At 54.1% G+C, this 22,478-nt stretch overlaps 1 protein-coding gene across 1 annotated transcript; it reads right to left on the bottom strand.

Annotated features, from left to right (window-relative positions):
* Positions 1-9,151: 9,151 nt before the first annotated feature.
* LOC311513632 (amine oxidase [copper-containing] 3-like) lies at positions 9,152-18,556 on the bottom strand. The gene is made up of 4 exons (XM_084615594.1): positions 16,441-18,556; positions 13,803-14,088; positions 11,308-11,437; positions 9,152-11,000 (listed from the first exon to the last, which is right to left on the bottom strand). The coding sequence occupies exons 1-4, from the start codon at positions 18,011-18,013 to the stop codon at positions 10,716-10,718; spliced, it is 2,274 nt and encodes a 757-aa protein (XP_084471720.1). The 5' UTR covers positions 18,014-18,556; the 3' UTR covers positions 9,152-10,715.
* Between the last annotated feature and the right edge of the window lie 3,922 nt (positions 18,557-22,478).

Genomic DNA, 22,478 nt, shown 5'->3' with positions numbered 1-22,478 from the left:
GAGTCCGTGGGCGAGAGCCTTTCTGGACCATGCCAGGGAATTTGGCTTCAGCTTCAAAAATATCTTTTCTTGGCAACGTCCCAGTAAGAGTTCTGCCCTGTGACATTTCCACATGGAAAACAGGAGGGGGAGGGGAGACCCTGAGAGTCACTGGGAAGCAGCTTCTTCCAGTTTTATTGAAGAAACCTCCCCAGCTGTCCTTCCCGGCCAAGTTGCAGGAGGTGGGGGGTGCAGTGGGGTCGGGGGCGCTCCTCTCTCCCTCCCTCCCTCTAGACAGAGCTGAGAGATTCTGATTAGAAAACAATCAGCTGCTGCCAGGACAAGGGGCTGATGCCCAGAAATGCCTCCATGCAGCCAGTCCCCAAAGCACCTCTCCCACTCCACCCCGCCATCCCCATCCCCAGCCGGCACCACTCAAGGCACCAGCTTTGCCCATATACCCCGGCCACTGAGCACCCAGCATGGTACCCACCCAGAATGTCTGGGAGCGACCATGTCAACCTCCCAGCCCTGAGCCTGGCCGCTAGCTTCCTGCCCCACTCAGACCACGCAGCCTGGCCTGGATCCGTTGGGCACAGCTGCAGGAAGCGAGTGAATAGGGAATTGACCCAGTGACGGACGGGGCCTGGGTTTCATCTACAGAAAATGACCCGCTGGAACTTTTCGTTCTGCTCAAACAGCCCCGGGATGGAGAGCGCGCTGTGCCCAGGCCTTCCTTCGGCCTGGCCGTGAGGCTTGGCTCCGCTCACGTCCACAGGAACCTGGCGTGTGTGCCGGAGGGCTACAACATCTGTAAGTGCAGCTGCTCCTCGATCACGACACAGCACTGCGAGGGCCAAGGGAGAAAAGCCAGAGACCCTGAAATCCAGCAGGTGCTTCGCCACTGCCGAGCGTAAGGTGTTCAGATACTGCATCCACCCATACACCACATTCCCCACATGCCCTCCAGCTGCATCCTGCCGGCATGCAAACCCCGCTGCTTGGATGATGGCCTCCCTTCAGGAAGCTCCTGCCCAGAGCGGGACACCAATCACCCTGGGGTCACTCTGATCCCAACACAGCTCCTCCCCCAGCCAAAGGACCCCTGTCTCCTTGGTAGCTGAGTCCAAGTCCCACACAGCCCTGCAGGGTGAAATGCTGCATTTCTGGGGTTGGCTGTTCAGAGTGAGGAGCATAATCTGGCCGCACCCACAGCACTGGCATAGGGTGTCCAGACAGCAAGTGTGAAAAATCGGGACAGGGGTGGCGGGTAATAGGAGCCTATACAAGAAAAAGTCGCAAAAATCAGGACTGTCCCTATAAAATCGGGACATCTGGTCACCCTACCTGACAACCCAGACACCGCACCCCGCAGCGCACCCACGGGCAGAGCAGCACCCAGGCTGGAGGCAGTGCCATGCTCTGGGCTAGCCCTGACCCCCTCAGCAGGTGTGGGACAGGCGCCTCCTCCAGAGGAGAGACGGAGTCTGTGCCGTGGTGGGCCCAGAGCCGACATCCGGGCCCCACGTCCTGCTGGAAGCTCTAGTGGAGTTTCTGAGCATTAAGGAACATTTGTCCAGGGCTAGGAACAGCTGCAACCCATCCAGCCTCTGAGAGCAATGCAGCTTCTTGCCAGGGTAACACAAGATTCTTCCTGGCCTCCAGGGTGCTGTAATATCGGCCTCAGCCGGCCTGGTCTCGGTCCAAGTTTCCTTCTGACTGCAAGTTGAGGAGATAGCGCTTTGGGCTTGGATGCCTGGGATTCCTCGTCCTCTGCAGATCACCCCGCACAGCCTGCCAGAGCCGCATTCCTCCTTCACGCGCCTGAAGAGAAGCCCCAGCCTTCCAGTCCCGGCCGGAGTCTAGCCCCTCTTGCTCCGTCGTGGCTGGTTATGTCGTGCACTCTCCCCAGGAGTCGCGGCATGGTATGGGCCTCCTCGTCTTTCATGAGACAAGCTGGCTGGCAAATGTTGGCACACACGTCGCAGGCTAACACTGCCCCTTGGCCCCTGCCCCCAAATCTCCCTGCATCCCAATGAGAAATCATCACAGGGAGAAAATCCCCTGCTCCTGGTCATTACTACTGTTCTCCGGGGGGTTCTAACCCAGCCTTTCACAGGTTCCAGGAGCAGGGAGTTCAGCCCTCTGCCCTGCCCTGCCCTGCCCTGCAAGTGAGTCAGGTCCCCGAGCAATGCTTCAGTTTCACCCCCTGTGGAGTGGGAGTGACGACACTGACCTTCCTTCGCAAGGTGCTCTGAGATCCGAAGGACGTGTTCTGGGGCCGTTACCCCCCGTCCTGCTGAACCGGGGTGGGGGGGCGGCCCACCCTGCTGGATGGGTCACAGGACCTGCATTCCCAATCCCGGTTTTTTTTCCTCAGCCCTGAGCGGGTTCTCCAGGCACGAGAGACCCTGGAGGGGGAGTGGCACCACAAGCGTCTTCTCCCTCTTCGCTCCTCGCTCCACCCACCGGCCTCATCCTTGCCCTGGAGCCAGGCAGGCCTGCCCGTCCCACGGCCGGTTCAACCCGTGGCCTCTCTGCTGAGGCTGCCACGGGGACGTGCGGTTTTACTGGTGTAGGACACCTCTCCAGTAGGAACTGGGCTGAGACCCTTCAACTCAGTTCACACAGGCCCAGCATACACCGGGCCATGGGTGGAGGGGGTGCACTCTAGGGGGTGAGGGCAGAGCAGGGGCTGGAATAGTTTCACCTGGGTTAGCTCTGTGCTCCCATCTGCTGGGAGCTCATCTCTCCTTGCATCTAAGGAAATTGGTCTTGGCTCAATGGTATTGCAAGTCTGGCCCATGCCCCCGAGTCAGGAAGGGACACAGAGTAGGAATCAACCCAGGGCTCGAGGGGAGGAGCAGGGGCTTTCATGCTTTGTTTTACCCCCTGAGGATTGAGCGTGAAGTTCCAGCTGCCCCAGGCTCTTCTCTGCGTGCTGGGCCCCATGGCTGGGACGCAGCCCAGACCTGAAGTCCACAGCCTCTGGGCTGCTGTGGGGGAGATGGGGCTTCCCCCAACACTCCAAGGGGAGTCAGGAGAGGCCCTGCAGCCACAGGATGGGGCCCACTCTCCAGGTAAGCACAGCAATAGGAAGGAAGGGGGCATATGTGCGGCCATGTTTCATGCACCTTAACTGCTGCACGCCGGGACTTGCAGGTCCCTATGTGCGGGAGCTTGCAACACGTCTGCGTGTAGCACCGGAGAAAGAGGAGACGTGTCCCTGTCTGTGGACTCCTTGGGTGTGGGATGGACGTGCCTTGGCATGAGATTGATTTCCTCAGTACTCAGCCCCCACTGGAGGGTGAACGCTGCCTTGTCCCAGCTCTGAGCATCGCCAGTGATGCTGGTTCCTCAGCTGCTGGCTCCGTCCTCTCGCAGCTCTACAGTGCTTACGGAGCTGTGCAGGGCTCGTTGGCCAAGGAGCGATGGCTGCAGGATGCTGTGAAGCAGCCGTTGGGCGGAGGATGCAGAGCCCTTGACGTATGCCAGGAATGGAGGACTAACCTTCAGGCTATTTATAAAGCACCCAAGTTCCCGATCCATGGCATATGAAACAATAATAAACAGGGAGGAAAAAAACCAACTGCATCAGAACCACCAGCTCCTCTTGCTCCAGAGGGTTTCAATAAGTTACAAGTTATGACAAAACCTCACTGCAGCCCAAGTGCCTCTCGCCAACCTTTGTTCCACTAACCACAGCGGCCAGATCGCTGGCTTTGGGACAGCATGTTCCCGGAGATTCCCAGGGCTCTGGTTAGTGTCCAATCACACGATCAGCGATGTGGGCTCTGGGAAATGCTCCCAGCATCTGCACTTGCTGCGACAGCCCCTCCGTCAGAGAGCCTGTCTGTGTCCTCTGGGCAAATATTTACTCTAAAGTGCTCCCGGCCCACCAGGACCTCCTGGGGGACTAAGTGGTGTGGAGCGAGGAGCTAGTCTTGGCTAGCAGCATTAGCGCGGTGCGCTCCCAGCCTTCACCTGCGTCAGGGCAGCGAGCAGAGTCCAGGCAGGCCAATCCGGTAAACACCCTGGGCAGACGGTGATGGATTTCTGAGAACTTGGGCCTCCCCAGGGACTGGCTCGCCATGTGCGAAAGGCAGGGATCGTTCAGAGAACAGCATCCCATTTATGGCCACCACTGACCCCTCCATACCTCTGCTTTCCCCAGCTCATGGGGCCTGATTCTGCTTTCGCCTGCTCTGGCATAAATCCAGAGGGACTGCACCATCAGAGGTGGTGTGAAGATGGTGGAAGCGTGAGACAAGGCCCATGGACTTGAAGGTCAGAATGGACTATTGTGCCAGGCCAGCCCCCCACAGGGACCTTTGCAGTACGGACACCTATAGTTCCCTCCCATGGGACATGACTGAGCCCAGTAACCTGCGGTCCAACCAGAGCACAGCTGTTAGTTCTTGCTCTAAAGACTCCCAGGGCCCCATGATTCCCCTGGCAGCAGGACCTCAGGGATGAGGATGGGGGCAGGAGGGAGAGCGCGAGGCTCAGTGCACCAATGTTTTTAAAGCACGGTGAGATGCTCAGAGGCCAGAGGTGGGGCAAAGGATGCTGCTGCTGCTAACTCCCCCCACCTGTGAGCGGTGTACAACAGCCGAACCACAGACACTGGAGATGGAAAAGCCATAATCAGCTAGTCCACCACCTGCCCTGGGGTCGAAGGCAGGATTGTTCCTTCCTGCGCAGGGAGGAGCCTAACAGCAAGGACTTTTCTAACACGTCTCCTCCACTCCCCGGCAGGTATTTTCTACGCCTTCCGTTTGCCGTTGTCCGGGCAGCTACTCTGGCCCGCTCTCATCTCCTGGGCACTGGCCCTTACGTGGGAACCAGCTCCTGGACTGTTCTACTGGATAATCTCTGCAGACCCACTGTCAGCCAGCAAAGCTCCGGGAGGGAGTGACGTCTTTCCCAGCCAGTCGGGAGTTTGCAAAGGAAACTGCTTTCCATATGGCCTGTCTGTTCTTCTATTAAAGGAGGAATCATCCTAATACACTGATCCCTCGGACAGGGATCCTTCAGACAGGGCATAGACTGGGGATAACTGCTCTGCCACTGAAATGCAAACACCTCTGGCATGGGACGTAGGAGCCAGCAGCATGACGCAGTCCTGAGCCTAGAGCTGGGGGAGACCCAGGGTAACTTCACCGAGGGGCCCTTTGGCCAAGAGAGCTGAGCTGACATTGCTGCTCCTGGGGAAAGGGAATCCGGACTGTGCCTGGTCAGGGCTTTGGGGTTGAACTAGCACCCGGGAGAGAGGAGGAGTCAATAATGAGCAGCCCTCGTGGTAAAGCAAAGAGCACAGAGCCCTGCCCGTGCCCCTGTGTGAGCACAGAGGAGCCCGAGAGAGGGGCCCATCGCTGCATGCCCCGTGTGCCAGGCTGGGCCCAGGCAGGGATCCCCTGAACGCAGCAGCCATAAAACATCTCTCAGACAAGAGCAGGGAGCTCCGAGGGCTCATTTTTATAGAAAGCCTCCAGCTCCGATCCCACAAAACCCACCTCACATACGGCACCCCTGCCTGGACGCCGTCAGCCCAGGGTCAGGGTCTTCATGGCCTCCAGCAGCTGGAGATGCTCTGCGTCTCAATGGGCTCTGGTACTCGCTCTGTTCTTGTTCAGCCCACAGCACAATACACCCTCCTACCAATCCTGACCTTCGACGGCTGTGACCCGCCAGATCACCGAGTCCCTTCCTGCTCCGGGCAGCAAACTGCCCCTGGCCCAGCCCTGGGGTTCCATGACCGTCTGTATAAATGCGCCACTGCGCTGCACGTACATCCTGGTGCTCCACTGGCCCTTCACACCAGCCTCCCAGAGCTCCTCACGGGGCCTGAGGAGTGCTGCCGTTTGAGAGATGGGGAAAGCATTGCAGATCCTTATGCAGCCCACCAGGCTCTCAGGCCGGGCCTGCTGCCCCAGCGAGTGTCCCAGCCCCTGAGAGGTCAAGGCAGGTGCTGCATGAGACAGACTCCCCTGCTTCTCCCATGGGGCTGCCCAGGCTAGGGCGCATGTGTGGTTTGACCAATGTCTCGAAAGCAAGGCCAAACCCTGACCGTGGTCAAGCATCTGTGCCTTGGGGCAGACATGGGCCTCCCCCACCCTCAGACACACAAACCCACCGGACTCCGGGGCCTCGCCTTCCAGTTTGGCGTATGTTCCCTGGGACAAACCCCGCTACGAAGAAGTGAGTGCTAGGGCACATGGGACTTGCTCAGATGTTCTGTGCCCACGGCACTGGGCTGCGCAAGCTCCGAGGCCCTGCAGATGTCTGGCAGGGTTGTGGGGCCATTGGACAAGGGTCCGTGTCTCTGATTCAGAGCTAGGAGGATTGCTCTCCACAAAAGCCAAGGCCAGGGCTGATTAATCCCTGCTTAGTACAATTGTTATACATTAACTCACTTGTTTGTCCCTTACTTTCCAGCTAGTGCTTTGCTGTCAATGGACTGGGTCCATAGAGCAGTCCCAGCACAAGTCCGGTGCGTGGAACAGTAGCAAAATTATTGCACAGATATGGAACAGCTGGAGAACTCATGCCTCTGGGGCCCTGGATGTGCTGCTCCCAGAGCCCTTTAACCTGCCCCTTGCTCTGTGTACCTCCGACCCACCGGGCTCCTTACAAATCACAATCAACTATTGAACAAATAGTCCTCAGGGAACAACAGGCAATCCAAGGGAGGGGGAGCTGAGCCTCCCACACGCTGGGCCACAGACAGCCCCACTGCGCTCTTGCCCTGCGCCACAGAGCTCGGAAGCAGCTGGGTTGCCGCCTGCCGGGGAAGGGGGGAAAGGAGGAGAGCAGAGGTGGCATCCTCATGCTGGGAGCTAAGCCAGCTCCACTTCTCTGCCAGCTGTGAGTCTCCTCCCCCACGCATGCGAGGTTCTCCCGCGCCTGGATGGTGGGGCCGTCTTCAGCGATCTTGCACCATGGCCGCTTCCCCCTCTGATAGTGACGGCACGACTGGCTACTGTGGTGATCGCTGTGATGTCCCAAGCAAATCGAGCCCGGAGGAAGCAGCCGGAGCAAGGGAATTTCGAAGGTGGCTGATGACCTGTTCTCAGGCCAACCCTCTCCCTGACCCCAGAACCCTGCAGAGTCGGGCGGAGGAACACGGAGAGTCCCCTTCATTAAAGGGAAGGCACCACGCTTCCTTGGGCCTGCGCCAAGGCCTCCTCCCCCCAGCCTGGCGAGAAAACCCATCATCATAACAACAGGGAATAGCGGGCACTTCGCTCCTCAGCTCCGGAGCGCAGGGGCCTGTTGCTTTGTGCAGTGCCCAGCTTAGTGGGGCTGGGGCCACTCCACAATCCTGCAGCACAACTCCCAGCAGCCTGCTCCAGCGTGGAATACGCCCCAGCCCCCGGGCCGCAGCACTGCCTGTCCCGAGCCAGCTACTCTGCCTGGGCCTACTTACTGGAAGTGGCTGGGGAGCATGTTCCAGCTCGCTGGACCGTTGCTCTGGGATTTGCCGAGAGCTCGGCCCTGGTGCTCAGCCTTTGACCCCTCTTGCCCTGACTGTTTGTGCTAGAGAGACAATTAAGCGGCCCACCAGTGTCCTAAGGGAGTGAAACTTCCTCATTGCAGACAGAGGGGATCTGAGGACCAAGAGCAGAACCTAGCATTTATTTCCTGTCACTGCGCTGAATGCTGCAAAGAGAATCTTGCAACCACCTCACAGCAAGCCAGGCCAGGGCAGGTCTTTCCTTCACCTCTGAGCTTTCCAGTGTGTTGCAATGCACTTGTAATGACAATCAGTGTCTCTGAGCCCCCATCTCCCACAACCAGCCAGCTCTGCAGCACCGCTGACAGGCTCCAGAGTCAGGACTGACGGCCAGGGCCTGGGGAAGGAGAAATGAAGGACAATTTAAGGGAGCACCTCTTCCCACTGCCCCCCAGATCATCTCGTCCTGTTCATAGCAAACAGGCAGCGCAATCCCCATGTGTTAGGAGTTGGAGTCAGGGAGTAAAGTTTAGGCCTGAATCCGAACTTTCGCAGAGAGTGTTTGGAGCTGGGGTTCTGGTTCCAGCCCATCTTTAGGAAATGGATCCTACACAGGTCTGGGTTTGAAAAGCACTTGAGTGCTAGCGTACTAGGCAAGGAATGCCATTCTGAGCACCAGCTGCCTTGACCCAACAGAGCCTGCAAATCCCCCAGACCCCTCAGCAAATGACTCCTGACCAGCTAGCAGACAGATGCAAAACCAACCCGAAAAGCCTGGAGAAAGGGTTGCCAACTTTATATTTTAAAAACAAGGGACTGTTTTCTTAGCGCCCCTGCCCTTCCTCTCCTCTGATATTATTATTATAATTAATTATTAACAGGACTCACCTCTATTCACCATCACGCACTCAGCAACTCCCACTCTTGTTGTACCAAGATGAAAAAATAAGGGACTGTTATCAACCCTTATTGCATGGATCCACCTAGCACTCAAACCACCCAGGCTGTTCTCCCGCTAGCTGGGCAGTGAAATAACAAGGGGCATTCTGGGCAATTCCATGCAAATGAGCATGCCAGCCAGAGCCCTAACACCTCCCCATGGAACTGGCAGTCCCCGAACTGCACCAGCCATTGAGGCCCGTCTTGAACATCCGTCTGCCATCTGCAGTCTGCTGCAACAGAGCCTGAGCTTTCTGACAGTCTGCCTGGTGCATTCCTCCCTCCTGCCCCTTCCTTTCCCAGGACACAGTAAGTCATCGCTGTCCTACACCCTCCTGTTGGGTCTCTGCAAAAATCCTGCCGGGTCTGTTTCAGTCCTGCCTTCTTCCAGTGGGAACACTCATCACCTTCATCCATTGAGCTCAAAACATTTTACAATACAGGGTCAGCATTATCGATTCATGCCCCTTTTACAGCAGAGAAAACCATGGCACCAGGAGGTCAAGTGACACCTCCCAGGTTACCCACACTGAGTCATAAGCAGAGTTGGGAACAGAACCCATACCTTCTGCCTCCCACCCAGCGTCCGGCACGCTGGACCACACTTCCACCCAAAGGTGCCTTTGCTCCCTTACAGCAGTGGTTCTCAGCCAGGGGTACACGCACTCCTGGGGATACGCACAGGTCTTCCAGGGGGCACATCAACTCATCTAGAGATTTGCCTAATTTTACAACAGGCTACATAACGAGCACTAGCAAAGTCAGTACAAACTCAAATTTCATCAGCCCATGACTTGTTTATACTGCTCTGTATACTATACACTGAAATGTCTAAGTACAATATTTTAATTTCAGTTGATCTGTTTTATAATTATAGGGTAAAAATGATAAAGTCAGCCATTTTTCAGTAATTGTGCGCTGTGACACTTGTATTTTTATGTCTGATTTTGTAAGCAGGTAGTTTTTAAATGAGGTGAAACTTAGGGTACATAGGACAAATCAGACTCCTGAATGGGGTACAGTAGTCTGGAAAGCCAGTGAGAGCCAGTGCCTTACAACACCACAAAATGGGAGACAAAAGCAGGACATTTCTAAAGCCATTAGCACTTTTTAAAACCTTTTCTGAAGGACACTGCTGTAACTGACCTTTTGTTAGGTTCAGTATTAATAGCATATCTTTTCCTGTGTTTTGTAATGTGGACATATGTCTAACTATTGAATATAGGTGAATGTACTGACATCTGTAATATTTTGACATACATCTAAGCCAATGAAGATACAGAGCTTGTAGCAATATAGAAATGTTACAGGAAATAAAATTTGGTCTTGAATGCACATCCACCCTGAGCTCCGTGGTAGGCCTGTGAGAAGATGACAGATGCTTACAAGTGAATGTTTTGCTTGCGGCTACGTCAGACCATGTCTAGTCTCTAGAACCAGCTTCTGTGTCTAACTTTCTTATATACACTCTTAGATAAACTGCAGCTCTGCAGCGGGTCACTAGGTATCTGTAGAATCAAAAGGGACCTGGGAAAACTTTAATTAGACATGAGGTATTTCAAACTTTGCCCAATTGAGGGCCCTGTTGGCAACATGTCAGGAACCTGACTGCTTCACCTACTTGGCATTCAATGGAGTAGACTGCAGCCACCTCTCCTCTTTAATACAGAGGTGCAAGAGATTCCAGCATGCAACGCTCCATCTCAATCCCTGTGGCCTTAGGGATGAGGCCAGCCACGTGCTGCCCTGCACAATTCTGTGGGCTGCATTATACAGGATATGCAGCAGCCTCAGTCACCTGCATGCTGAGAAATCCCACGCTGCCATCTAGATAGAATCACTTTGCAGAACTCCACTTGAAGGGCCAGATTGTCAGAGGAATTCAGCTCCCACCTAGGAAACTTCTGACTGGTCTATTTAAGTGCCTAAATGGGAGCTGAGCTCCTTTGAAAATCCAGCCCTAAATGTACACAGCGAACAGGGAATCACAGAAAAAAAGTGAAGCTAAATAAGACATGCTGCAGGGGTCTCATCTGGTCTAGCTCTGGGTAGTGCAAGATTTCTCCTTGTCTGTTCTCAGTGCTTTGTCTAGGACTTGTGCATTTTTATTGATGTCAGTCCAGCAGCAGAGTAAGGCAATTATGTTTGATCAGAGAGAGAGAGCATCCTCTTTCACTGACGTTTTTGTAAGCAGTTTGACTATTCAGCTACATATAAACCATCTACAGATCTATGGGTGTGAGTGAGCCAGAGGTGACTGCTGCTTCCGATGGAAGCCTGAGCACATAGCCCAAGGAACAGTAGATCACCAGCACACTGGCAAGGCCCTGCAGTCAGCGGCTCAGGGACCTGTCTGGTTCTGGAAACCGTTGTAGGTGAATGAGGGGAGGGCTGGTGAGCACGAGGCAGTCTTTGACAGGCAGGCAACATGGTTAACTTCACACTTGCTGGGGTCCTGGTCACTTCTGAAATAGATGCCGTCAGGTGAGTGAACAGAGGGGTCTTCATCGAAATAGTTGTAGGGTCTCAGGAAAAAGCCGACCCCGTTCCCCACAGTCACCGTGTTAGGAATATCCTCCGTGTGCGGGACATGCAGGAAACCAACAGAAATCCAGGCAACCAGGTCCTGGAAGAGGAAGAGACGCATCACTGGGCTATTTCAGGAGAACTGCTAGTTAGGAGAACACACTTGGGGCAGACCCTCTGTAAACACCACTGAGCAACGACCATTGGTCCAGCAGAGACTTCAACACACACAGGGAATGAGGGAATACCCTGATGGCTGTGACATGAACTGCTCTAGCCAGCACTGTGTCTGCCCACCCGTGGACTGGGCTCCCCATCTGCTTGCTGTGTGTGTATGTCTGTCTGTCTGTCCTGCACACTCCCCTGGAAGGTGCTGCAGCCCCCAGTGGAAGGAGAACCCCGCACACCTCGTTTACGATGGTCTCATTGTCTATGAAGTCAGCGAAGGCCACAGTGGGCGTCCAGGGGTCGTTCTGGTTGTAGATGCTGGTGCTGGTTGGCTCCTTCTCTTTCCGTTTGGTGACAGCAAGTTTGTATCTAATGAACAGAGAGAAGAGATTGATTTGCTCTCCCCATGCAGACTGAGCGATGACATCCGTGCTGGGAGCCTGGACTCCTGGATTCTCTTCCGTGCTGAATGAGCCTGGGCGAGTTACTTTTCCTCTCTGTCCCTGTTTCCCCAGCGAAAGAATGGCAATAATGGTCCCTGCCTCCACGGGTGTGTGACAATTAAGACAGTGCTTGTAAAGGGCCCTGTGTGTTTGTCTGGGCGGAGTGTTAGTGAGACACCCTCTCTGCAAATCAGCAGTGTAGTGGTCCCACTTGCATGGCATCCGTCAGTGGAGAGCACCCCAGGCCGGGAGAGGACCCACCCCACACTTGCTGACGAGTGGCAGGAATACTAGGGGAGAGGATGTGAAATGGAAGGGCCATGAAACCATCAGCACCACACGGTCAGACAGAGGAGTAACGAAGGACAGGATCTGGCACAGGCTGTGTGGTGGAGGGGTACAGTCTGGGGCATGACAGCAAGCACTGGAGAGATTACCCTAGAGCTCTGGCTACATGGACCTTGTGAGCCCCAGATTGCTGCCTCCCAGTGGGCATCACACTGAAGTTAAAGGGACACTGCTCAAGATGACAAGACTCGACATGTAGGTGTTAAATAACAGCCTAGATTCACATAAAGATGTGGGGGGGGGGCATAATATCTTTTATTGGACCTCACCCACCTTGTCTCCCTAATACAGCTACAGCGATACTGCATACAACAATCAAGATTCACAGCACTTAAGGCCAGAAGGGACCATAAGATCTATCATATCCCTCCTGTATATGGTAGGTAGCCTATTACATTTCACCGTGTTACTCTTGCATTGAGCCCCAGAACTTCAGAAGACATCATGAGACAGAGAACCAACACTTACCCTGGGAATTTATTCTAATGATTAATCACCCGCACTACAGAAAACTGAGGCCTAATTTCTAACTTGAATTTTGTCTGGCACCAGCTTCTAGTCAATGAACGACTATGAAGAGAAGCAATTCTGCCACTTTTCTCTTGTATTTTAAAGGCCAAGAATATTTATTTTAATTGTTTAACCTTTCCCCTGTAGGGCAGGTAGCCCCAGCCCCACTGCCCAGGGCTATGGCATGGCCCGTTGATTTCCATTTCCAAACAGAGCAAGGACAAAGTTAGCAAAGAGCCATGGCACAGGGGAAAGGAAATTGGGGTTCGAAATACTTTGGGATTTGTGTCATCAGCAAAATAGCAAAATAGCCTGGAGTATCTCTGGGGCTGAGCCCACGGTGAGTCCCCCCTAGACCGGGGGCCTCCATCTCTGGGTCTGAGCCCACGGTGAGCCCCCCCCCCCCCATACAGGGACCTCCATCTCTAGGGCTGAGCCCACAGTGAGGCCCCCCTCAGATGGGGGCCTCCATCTCTGGGGCTGAGCCCACGGTGAACCCCCACCCCCAAGACGGGGGCCTCCATCTCTGGGATTGAGCCCATGGTGAGTCCCCCCACCCCCAGACAGGGGCCTCCATCTCTGGGGCTGAGCCCACAGTGAGCCCCCCCACCCCCAGACAGGGGCCTCCATCTCTGGGGCTGAGCCCCCGGTGATCATGGGAGCTGTGCCTGGATCCTTTTAAAGTCTATTTTTATCTTCACTCACAGCTCCCCAGGCTCCAGCAGCTGGGCAGGGGGAGCGAGCGCCTCCGTACTCCTGGCCTCTTTCCCTCCACTTTGTCCCAGCCCTGGATGCTATTTCAGCGCAGGGATTTTATCGTTTCCCTGTAGCCGTATTCCCTCCTTGTGTGGGGCTTGCCCCGTCCAGAGGCTGAGCAATGGCAGAGAGGGAAACACCGTCGGCAGAACTTGCACCAAGTCACTTTCTGCTTTGGATACATCTCTCGGGGTCTCGTATCCCTGCTGCCCCAGAGTGACTCCCGTGTGACCCCAGCAGGACAGGGTGGGAGAGCCGGAGTCAGAGGCCCAGCTGGTATATCAATCAGACCACAGCATTCCTGTTGCGCCCAAGTAAGGCTGGATGGAAACGGGCCAGCACTGAATACCCTCCTTTATCTTGGCGTCAGACTGGAGAGTCCATCCAATCCAGTGTCCCATTTCTGAAAGCAGCCAGCACCAGATGCTTCAGAGGAAGGTGCAAGAAACCTCATAGCGGGACTTGTGGAATAACTGGTTCCCCTTACTGCCAGGCAAGCAGTGCTTGGCTCAGGCCCTGAAGCAGGAGGCTGCAGGCCCATTGCTGCACCATTGGGGGCTGCTCCCCACAGCCCCGGTTTTGCAGCCACTGGTCCCAGCATCTCACCAACCCAGAGAGGGATGGCAATTCTCTAAGCACAAGCAGGAATTGCTTAATTTCTAAATGTAAACACCTACCTCCCCCAGCTGATGGACCGCTCCATGGAACTGGCTTCTGGCAGAGGGTCACCAGCAAAGCTGACTATCTGGATCCTGTAGCCACGCTGGTTACCCCACTTATTTTTATGGTTGGTGGCAAAGTGGATGTATCTGGGGATCTTGGAGTGAAGTGGGAACACGGCCTTGTCCTCTGTGTCCAGGACTGTCTTGGTGAGCCGTGGCCTCTGTATCTGGTGCTCTGGACTCCAAGGAGCCTGCATGGTATCGAATGTCATGTCATGAGCCACCAGAGAATTCTTGGTTCCTACAAAGCAAAGAGAAAACCTCTGAGAAATTTCACCTTTGGCCTCCTGGGCTTCCCCATAGGCTGTAAGAATCAGGCCTTGGCTCATTCTAAACTGCAAGCTACAGACGCAGGCCCTGCAGATCACTCAGGAGTGAAGAAGAACTGTGTGAAAGATCTTGAACAGAACCAATCTATTGCATAGAGGAAACACCACCCACTCCAAAGGAGCAGCTGACAATACTGCAGAACAAGGAACTTCCTACTCACTTAGCATGTTGGGACATGAAAAATTCTAGAGTTCTCTCCTGGATCGACTCATCAGGGTGAGGATCCCCAGCCCACCCTGTTGTGCACCCGAACTACTTGCGTCCTCTTGGAAACTCCTCCTTGCTCCACTGCTTTCCATTCTTCAGCCATGTGGGGAAGGTCATTCCCCCCTACAACTCCTGGGAAAAAGGGTGTTCTCCTCTCTCAACACTTAGAGCTAGCATGGGGACCTGAGATTTATCGCACAGGGCTTACTACACAGTGACTGTGTTTCAAAATCACCTGCTATATATCTATGATGTCTCTTCAGGCAGCTCCACCATTAAACGATGTATCTGCCACCCTCTGTCTGTGACATGAGTATAGAGGTAGTCCTTTAATAGGCACATATTTTTTCATAGGTATCACCAGTCGATATTTAGATCGTTCAGCCATCTAACTCCTCGAGGGTGGCAAGGTGTTACAGTTCACCCTCCAATCCTCTAATTGTGCAACCTTCAAGAGTTTATCGTCCAGTCTTCCAAGAGGTGCTGGTCCCATGGGACTCATGACATTTCATGGGTGGATTAGGGGCGAGGCCCAGCCATCTTTGTTGAGAGGATTAATGTTTAATTTTAGTTGTAAAATACCTTGCGCTTGGCTCAAGAGAGTTTAAAAGTCCAGAAGGGAGACAGAAAATTAGGAGTGGAATATAGCCAGGAGCTAGAGCTCTGCCCCGCCGCTCTCCAGGAGGACACCAAGTGCTTTCAGCCAATGCAACCCAAGTTAGAAGCATCGTATCATCAGAAGACACTTGCTGGCTGATAATGCCCAGAGGGAGAAACTGTTCCTAGAAGCTTCCAACAGCCGCTGCCTTTTCACAAGTTAACTCTTCCATGGGTGTTAAAGCATTCACAGGAGTCACATGACACAGGGGTATTTGCTGTTGAACCCTTCCTGCCCCAGGTCATGCCATGGCAGTCAGGACAGAACTGAAGCTTCAGCTTCTTGCCAGCTGTCCCGTGTGTCTGACACTCCTTGTAGCGGCTGTCCCCTGTGTGCTGAGAATGCCCCTGGGACTTGTTCTGCGGATGCTCCACTACTTAGGCTCACACCTATCGGGATGCTGAGAATCACCACTTAGTGGTTAATTGGACGCTTTACTGGCATGTGGCTAAGTATGGTCGGTATTTCGTCATGCGACGCTGTTTATGCAGAAAGTCACCAGCAAGAGTAATCTGTTTTCCATGCTATATCCTACTCTAATAGCTGGGTTTGATTCCTGCAAGCATCCCCTTTGGGGCTCAGTAGGTCTGTTACATACAGTGGCCTCTTACCTGTGCAGAATTAATGCATGCCCCCACAGGTGGATTGGAGTGAATCTGTCCGAGTCTCTTATTCCCACAAGCAGTTAAGTTATACTCTTCCATGTTCAATGCTGAATCCTTTCTCCTCCCCTCAGGGAGGTGGTTGCATCCAAGATCTATGGCACGCAGTCAGCAAAGTTTGTGTCCTCAATTCCTAAACCTGCCAAAGTTTTATGTTTTTCCTATGGAAGTTGATCCAGAAGGTTTTCTAATTTAATCTGGCTTCTCCACTTTATCTGCTGCTCTGGTGAGTTTCTGTGCCACTTAGTTACACTGATCTCCAGCTCGCTTTATGGGGAGGAGCCCTTGCCAGCTCCCTGAAGTACAAACTATAGAATGCAGAGCTTATATCCAGAGGCCCCAATTCTTGCTGCATTCCAGCTTCTTGACACCATTTCAGCACAGGGCAGATCCCAGAGCAACCCAGGGCTAGTGTAAGGACTACTCCTACGCCCTCCACTCCTGGCAGAGTGAGCCAGGGGTGGGAAAAGAGACGGCTGCCTGATCCCTTTGAGTTGCAGTTGTTCTGGGCTGTGGGAATCTGCCTTAAACTAGGTTCTAATTTACACTGGGGGATGGGCAGGACCTGGCCAAGCCCAGAACTCAGAAGCCCCCTTTGCGCCACCTTGGGCCGCTCTTCCCAGAATGTGGTTCTACAAAGATTACCCTGCAGTGCTGGGTGTCCTTCACAATGCACAGGCATGAGAGAGAGAGAGTGAGCGAGAGCGCGCGCGAGCGCACATGCAAAGAGACCTACCTCCAACATCCAAGTCCACTTTATAACTGATGAGATGGCTGTGTATTGTCCCCAGGGTGTGTTCCCCAACCTGACTGCCATAGTCAGTGCCTGTGCCATAGTAAAAGGAGGAGCTGATATATCCGGTGGCGTGGATTTTTACTTCAAGAGCTCCATTCTGGTAGAATATGAAGTCCCAAACGTAGTCATAGTTTATGAGCGTTGAAATGGCTCTAAGAACAAGAGCGTATTTAGCCAGACCCCCATAGTACAGGGACTGCAAGTTGGAGTAATGGCGCCTCAGCGGGACTGAAGCATCCTGCTCGAAAATACATAAGGAGTTTTTATTAACTTTAGGGGTCTCTGATTCTACTAGATAGTGTCTATCCACATAGGTGGCTGTGTAGGGGCAATCAACACCTCTGACCAGCTCACAAGCAAACCTGCCGATGCCAAAGCTCCCATCCATGTATCTGGTCACCATCCCTCCAGGACAATTAGAGCCATAGACAGCAAGGGCTTCTTGGAGACTCAGCTCATAGACAATCCTCTCTCCTTTGAACTTGATGTCAAAGAGACGTGGTCCTGTATTCACATCCATCCCAAAGGCGAAACTCCAGGACTGGAAGATGACTTGATTGTTTTGGATGCTATAGCGGGGCCCACGAGGCTCATATTGCAAAGGGCCTGGTGCCATGGGGACTACTCTGGGCCTCATGGAACCAAATTCCTCATCAGGTCGGACTTTCTTAACTTTTACACTTTTCATGTGGCCTTCTGTGAACTCGCTCTCCAGCTGCTCCATGTCTTGATAGTACTGGCCATTATAGAACACTTGGCTTATCCTCCATTGGGAGATGTCCAGGCTGCTGTGATTAACCAGCACCTCCAGCCCCACTGGGTGCAGATAGTAGCCACTGCCGTTCACATTCTGGAACAGAACAAACCAGGTGGCACGATCTCCTGACTGAAACCCCCGAGGAACCGTGGTGAGGGTGGCAAAATTGGTCCCATCATAATCACAGCACTCTCTAAGCAAGCTTGGTGCTTTGGAGAACTCCTGGTAGACAAAGTGGTCAATAGCCTTGTATTCCTTCTCAGTCACTGGTCTGCGGTGGTACGGCAGCTTCCCTCCATACTTCTGCACTGTGAGATCCCTGTGAGTCGTCGGCTTTGGCAGGGGACCCACCACGTACTCCGTGACATTCGGGTCTGGTTGGTTTCCAAAATACACCACAGCCAGCGCCTGCCGGGGGGGTCGCCTGTCCCCATGATCCAAGAACCCCAGCACCTCTGCCTTGGTGGGGAGCTGCACATCGATGTAATAAATGCAGTTATCAGAAGGGTTTGCTTGAGAGGCATCTACCAGTGGCACCCCAAGGTTTTCCTGAAGATACGTCACCACTTGCACCATTTCTTCTGGCGTCAGATCAGCAAAGACCAGGCTCTGGTCACCGTGCTTTCCCTGCAGGGTGCTCAGGGTCTGCGGCTCACAGCTGGTTGGTTTCACTCCTCTAGTCAGCAACACACAAACCAGAGCGAAAATTGTGGCTAGCGCCAGAACCAAGAGGATGAGGACAGTTTTCAGGTTCATGTTGCTGCAGCTGCAGAGCTGGCTCCTGAAGCCTCACAGGGGGGGCCTGCTGCAGTCAGCCTTGCTGCTGGACGCGTTATTCCAGGAGACGCAGGCTGTGTCTGTTTGTGGGGAGGTGCAGAGCTGGAGGAGGGAGATGTGGTGAGAAGACGCTTGAGGTTTGCTGGCAACCATAAAAGGCTTCTTCTCCGTCTCCAGACCATTCACAGGCTCAGCTTCTTAAGCAGCACTTTATGCCTCCACACAGCTCACTTCGTGGCCAGCTCTTCAGGAGGCAGGTTACTGATGCTGCTCCCAGCTCCGGGGTCCTTGGGGCAGGGATGGCTTTAGAGTCCTTTTAGAAAACACAAGCATAGACCCAAAAAAACAGGGAAAGCAAAATGCTCAGGCCAACAAAGCAGAGACGTTGAAGAAGAGAGATGGTCTGCTAGGGGCTTCTTGCCAGATGCTGTAACTCGATCCCTCCCTGGCTACAGTCCACTTCTCTGCAGCCCTGTCCCAGACTTTCCCCCTTCGGGCTTCCCTCGGTCTTGCTCCTAACGGTTCTCCTGCAGGGCGATTTACTTGGTTATATCCCAAGAGCTGTTGTTCGGGCTGATCAGGCTGGACTCATCTCTTGCACCTGCTCTGCTCACTCCTTTATTTAGCGTTTGAGGGCAAACGGGCCTGGCTCTGCCAGGGGTGACTCCCTATATCTAGTTGCTGTTCCAGCCTCCTGCTGCTGTTCCTCTCTCAACACCGCAGGGAGTTCCTCACTGGGTGTGTGGCACCTTACTCTGTGAAAAGCCCTCTGGAACGGAACTCCTCCCTGGCAGTACAAACCAGCGGGAATAAGAGAGGCCGAACTGGGCCCATGGGGGCTAGGGACTCTTTCTTTGCTTGTCAAGCACCCTGCACATTGCTGAGGCTATCTGCAATAAAAATCATAGTAACAGGGGCTGCTGGGAGGGGAATGGGGCTGCAGGAGGGTTCACGGATTACCTGTTTGCCTTTAGAAATAGTGTTTATATTATGTAGCAGCACCCAGAGGTTCTGGGGCCGGTCGGAGCTGCCTGGTGATGGGCACTGAGCAAACATACATGGAGAGACAGAGCTCACAGATGCTATGAAATAAGCCCAGAGAAAATAAGCAAATCCCACTCCCATTCCCCATATTTTGGGGGTTGGATGTACCAATCACAAATGTGCTGTAGGCGGGTTGCTGATGATGGCCAGACAGGGTCAGAGACCAACAGTGTCTCATCCCCTCAAAAATCTCCTTCCCCATGGCATACCCCTCCCATCCGGTTCGGAGCTCGATTTGGCGCAGAAAGATAGGGTGGCAGCAGTGAAGCCCAGGATGCTCTGACTCGACTCACTGTCACTCAGTTTGCCTCGTCAGCGAATTGTCCTTTTCCATCCCTAACCCCCACGTTCAGCAAATGCCCCATCTCCCTCAGGCTCTGCTCCCATCCCCACATTTCCTGCCCACCTCTGCTGCCTTCTCTCCTGCTGTTTAGGACATTAGGTGTTTTCCCCTCTTCCCATTCCCCTCCCTTCCTCTTTTAAAGTCATAAGTTCCTTTCACCAAATGCTTGGAGAGCCTCCAGCTCTCACTGTGTAGCTAGAGGTGACCAGGCTTTGCTTTTGTAACAGCTGGGCAGGGCTGGCTCCAGGATTTATGGTGTCTCTGAAACCTGCATGTTGTCAAAATCAAAGTGTTCCCTGCACGCTCCACCCCCCACGCAGAGCTGACCCAGGTGACTCTCTGGCCTCATCCTGGGGGCTGCTGCCCCCTCAATACCAGGAACAGGTGAGGATCTGGACTCTGCACAGGGGTGGGGGCTACACCCCTGATTGGTTAAGGCCCCATGTCCTGTCCTGTCCCACCAGTTTGGCAGAAATTGCAAGCTCAGCTCAGGCACTTTGGAATTTAGTCTCCGTGGGCGTTGAGCGGGGAAGGGAGGAGGGTTAGACCAACCCTTCCTGTGATGGAGGAGACGTCTGAGCTGCCACTCTGCCCCTTTCCTTCCCAGGAGCCCGTTTCCAACCCCAGAATCATTTCCAAATTCACTCCTTCCATGCTTCCTCATCCTAGGGGTCTCTCACAGTGGAGCAGGGCAGTGTCCCAGCAGATAAAATGGCCATCTCCTCTCGCGGCCAGGTCAGCGGCGCACTGGGCCCTTTTGGCAATATGTCCCTAATTCTGGCCTAGGGACCATCCCTCTGCGCAGGGGCATGGCCCTGCCTTGTGACTTGATCCAAACCTGCCTGCAGAGCCCCGTCCCCTTGGCAGGCAGCGGGAACAGGCCCTGGCTGGGGATGCTTGTTGCAAGGCAGGTATCAGAGGGGGCCCCAGGGCACAGAGGGATGGGCTGGGGCAGGCTGAAACTGGGAGAAGCCCCCTAGGAGTGAGATGGGTAAGGCAGCGCCATCCCCTGTCTGTGGGGAGCAGGGCTGCCCAGCCCCTGGCACCCACACGGTGCTCGCACCAGGAGCGCCCGCCGTGTCTCAGCTGCACTCCCACGACGGGCCCTGGCCCTGCAGCGCCTCCTCCTGGTCCCGGGCTGCTGTGGCAGCTGCCAAGCAAGCAGCCTCTGCCTCCCGCCTCACTGCCCCAGGCTCCAGCCCACAGTAGCAGAGACTCAAGGTGAGGGGGGGCCCTAACACCAGCCCCACAATCACTGTTGCTGGCTTCCCTATCAGCCCAGCACCCACCCCTGCACCCACCCCTGCACCCCCCCAGCCCAGCACCCCATCTACCCACCACCAGCCCAGCTACCCCCAAGCTACCTCTGGACCAGCACAGCACCCCCCAGCCTGCTCACCAACCCCAGCCCTGCACCCCCCGAGCCCTGCATTAGGATGGGCGTTATGGGAATGAATAGGGCTTGGTGTCAGTCTTGTGGGACAGCCCTAGCTAAGAGCAGAGGAAGCTTGAGTTCAGATTCTCTCGTAGTACCCTCCAAGGTCACATTGCCTCCCCCACAAATGACCAGGTCTCCCGGAGCAAAAGCTGGCCTAGGCCCTTAGTCTGCTTCCTTTGCAGGATCAAATTCATCTGGGTCTGGAGCCTCAGCAGTCCCATCATTCCCCAGCTGCTCTAAAACCATGCTTCCTCCTCGGACAACAGACCCCCGATCTTGGGAAGGAGCCTCCTCCCTTGGGACTAGGGAGGGACGAAACTTATTTCAATGTCCCCTTGTCACTAACATCCTTCCAATGATGAGCCCTAATGGTCTCATTAGCTTCTGGCCTAGCCCTGGCCAGTGCTTGGTCTTCGTTTCCTCCACTCGATAGTCCACTCACTGCATTGACCATTCTTAGCCATTTAACAGGTCTTTCAGGTCTCCTTGCCTGCCTCTGCATCATCAGCCCAACGTTCTTTTGTGCTCCAGGCAGTGGAAGCTGCTTTGCACCCTGGTATGTGATACGAAAGAGTGTGCAGTGTCCCATCCCATAATATCACAGCCATGACACCTGTGAGTGAGTGGCTTGTAGAACCCCCTCACCCCCATGGTCTGGCTCGATCCAGCACCTTTCAGTTCTAAGCATCCCATTCATTTAAATATTGAACAGCTCACTTGTCCCTTTTGTGGCTTGTGATGACTCAGGGGCTCCTTGTGCCCCATCTACTATTCTGCGGATCTTCAGACATCTTGCTTTTACATCAAGTATTTACCAGAGATCACTGTCCCCAAGGCTGCTCACTTAGGGAGCAGATGCTCAGGAGCCAGTTGTCAAATCTTCATCCCTTATTCCTTTCCTGTTGTTGAACTACCCAAAAGGTCTGGAAAGCGAAGTGAGTAGGAATGACTTAGCTCACAGCCTTCTGCAGGGCACCAGACTCTCACTGCAGCCAGATCAGACCCTCAGGAGAGGCCTCAGGCTATCGGGCTTTATATATCTGATGTTCCTGAAAGGCACTAGCCCATGATGAGGACTGGCTAACCTCAGTGAGATCTCACAGATGCTGTACGGCTTGTGCTTTCTCAAGGCTGTGCTTTAGCCAAAGCTTCAGGCCAGAGCATGTTTTTAAAGTTGACATATAAATGTAGGCAGCGCACACTCAGCCTGTGCAATTCATTTCTGGGGGAAGGCCGAAGGTATAACTGGATTAAAAAAAGAACGAGATAAGTTCATGGAGGACAGTCCATCAATGGCTATTAAACAAGATGGGCAGGGACGCAACCCTATGCTCTGGGTGTCCCTAGCCTTTGACTGCCAGAAGCTGGGACTGGACGACAGGGGATTGATCACTCAGTGACTGCCCTGCTCTGTTCATTCCCTCTGAATGGCCATTGTCAGAAAACAGGATCCTGACCGAGATGGACCATTAGTTTGACCCAGGGCGGCTATCTAGTCACATGTGCTTATGCTAAGACTCTTTGCCCCTTCAGCCTTCATGGACACAGGCCGTGCCACACAGCTGCAACGGTTTAGGAATAAGGCATTTGAGATAACTTTGGACCAACATCAAGCTTCA

This window comes from Lepidochelys olivacea, assembly GCF_965140295.1.
Source record: "Lepidochelys olivacea isolate rLepOli2 genome assembly, chromosome: 27".
Taxonomy (NCBI): Eukaryota; Metazoa; Chordata; order Testudines; family Cheloniidae; genus Lepidochelys; species Lepidochelys olivacea.
Note: the sequence above shows the minus strand (reverse complement) of the source record. Positions and strands in the feature narration are given on the sequence as shown.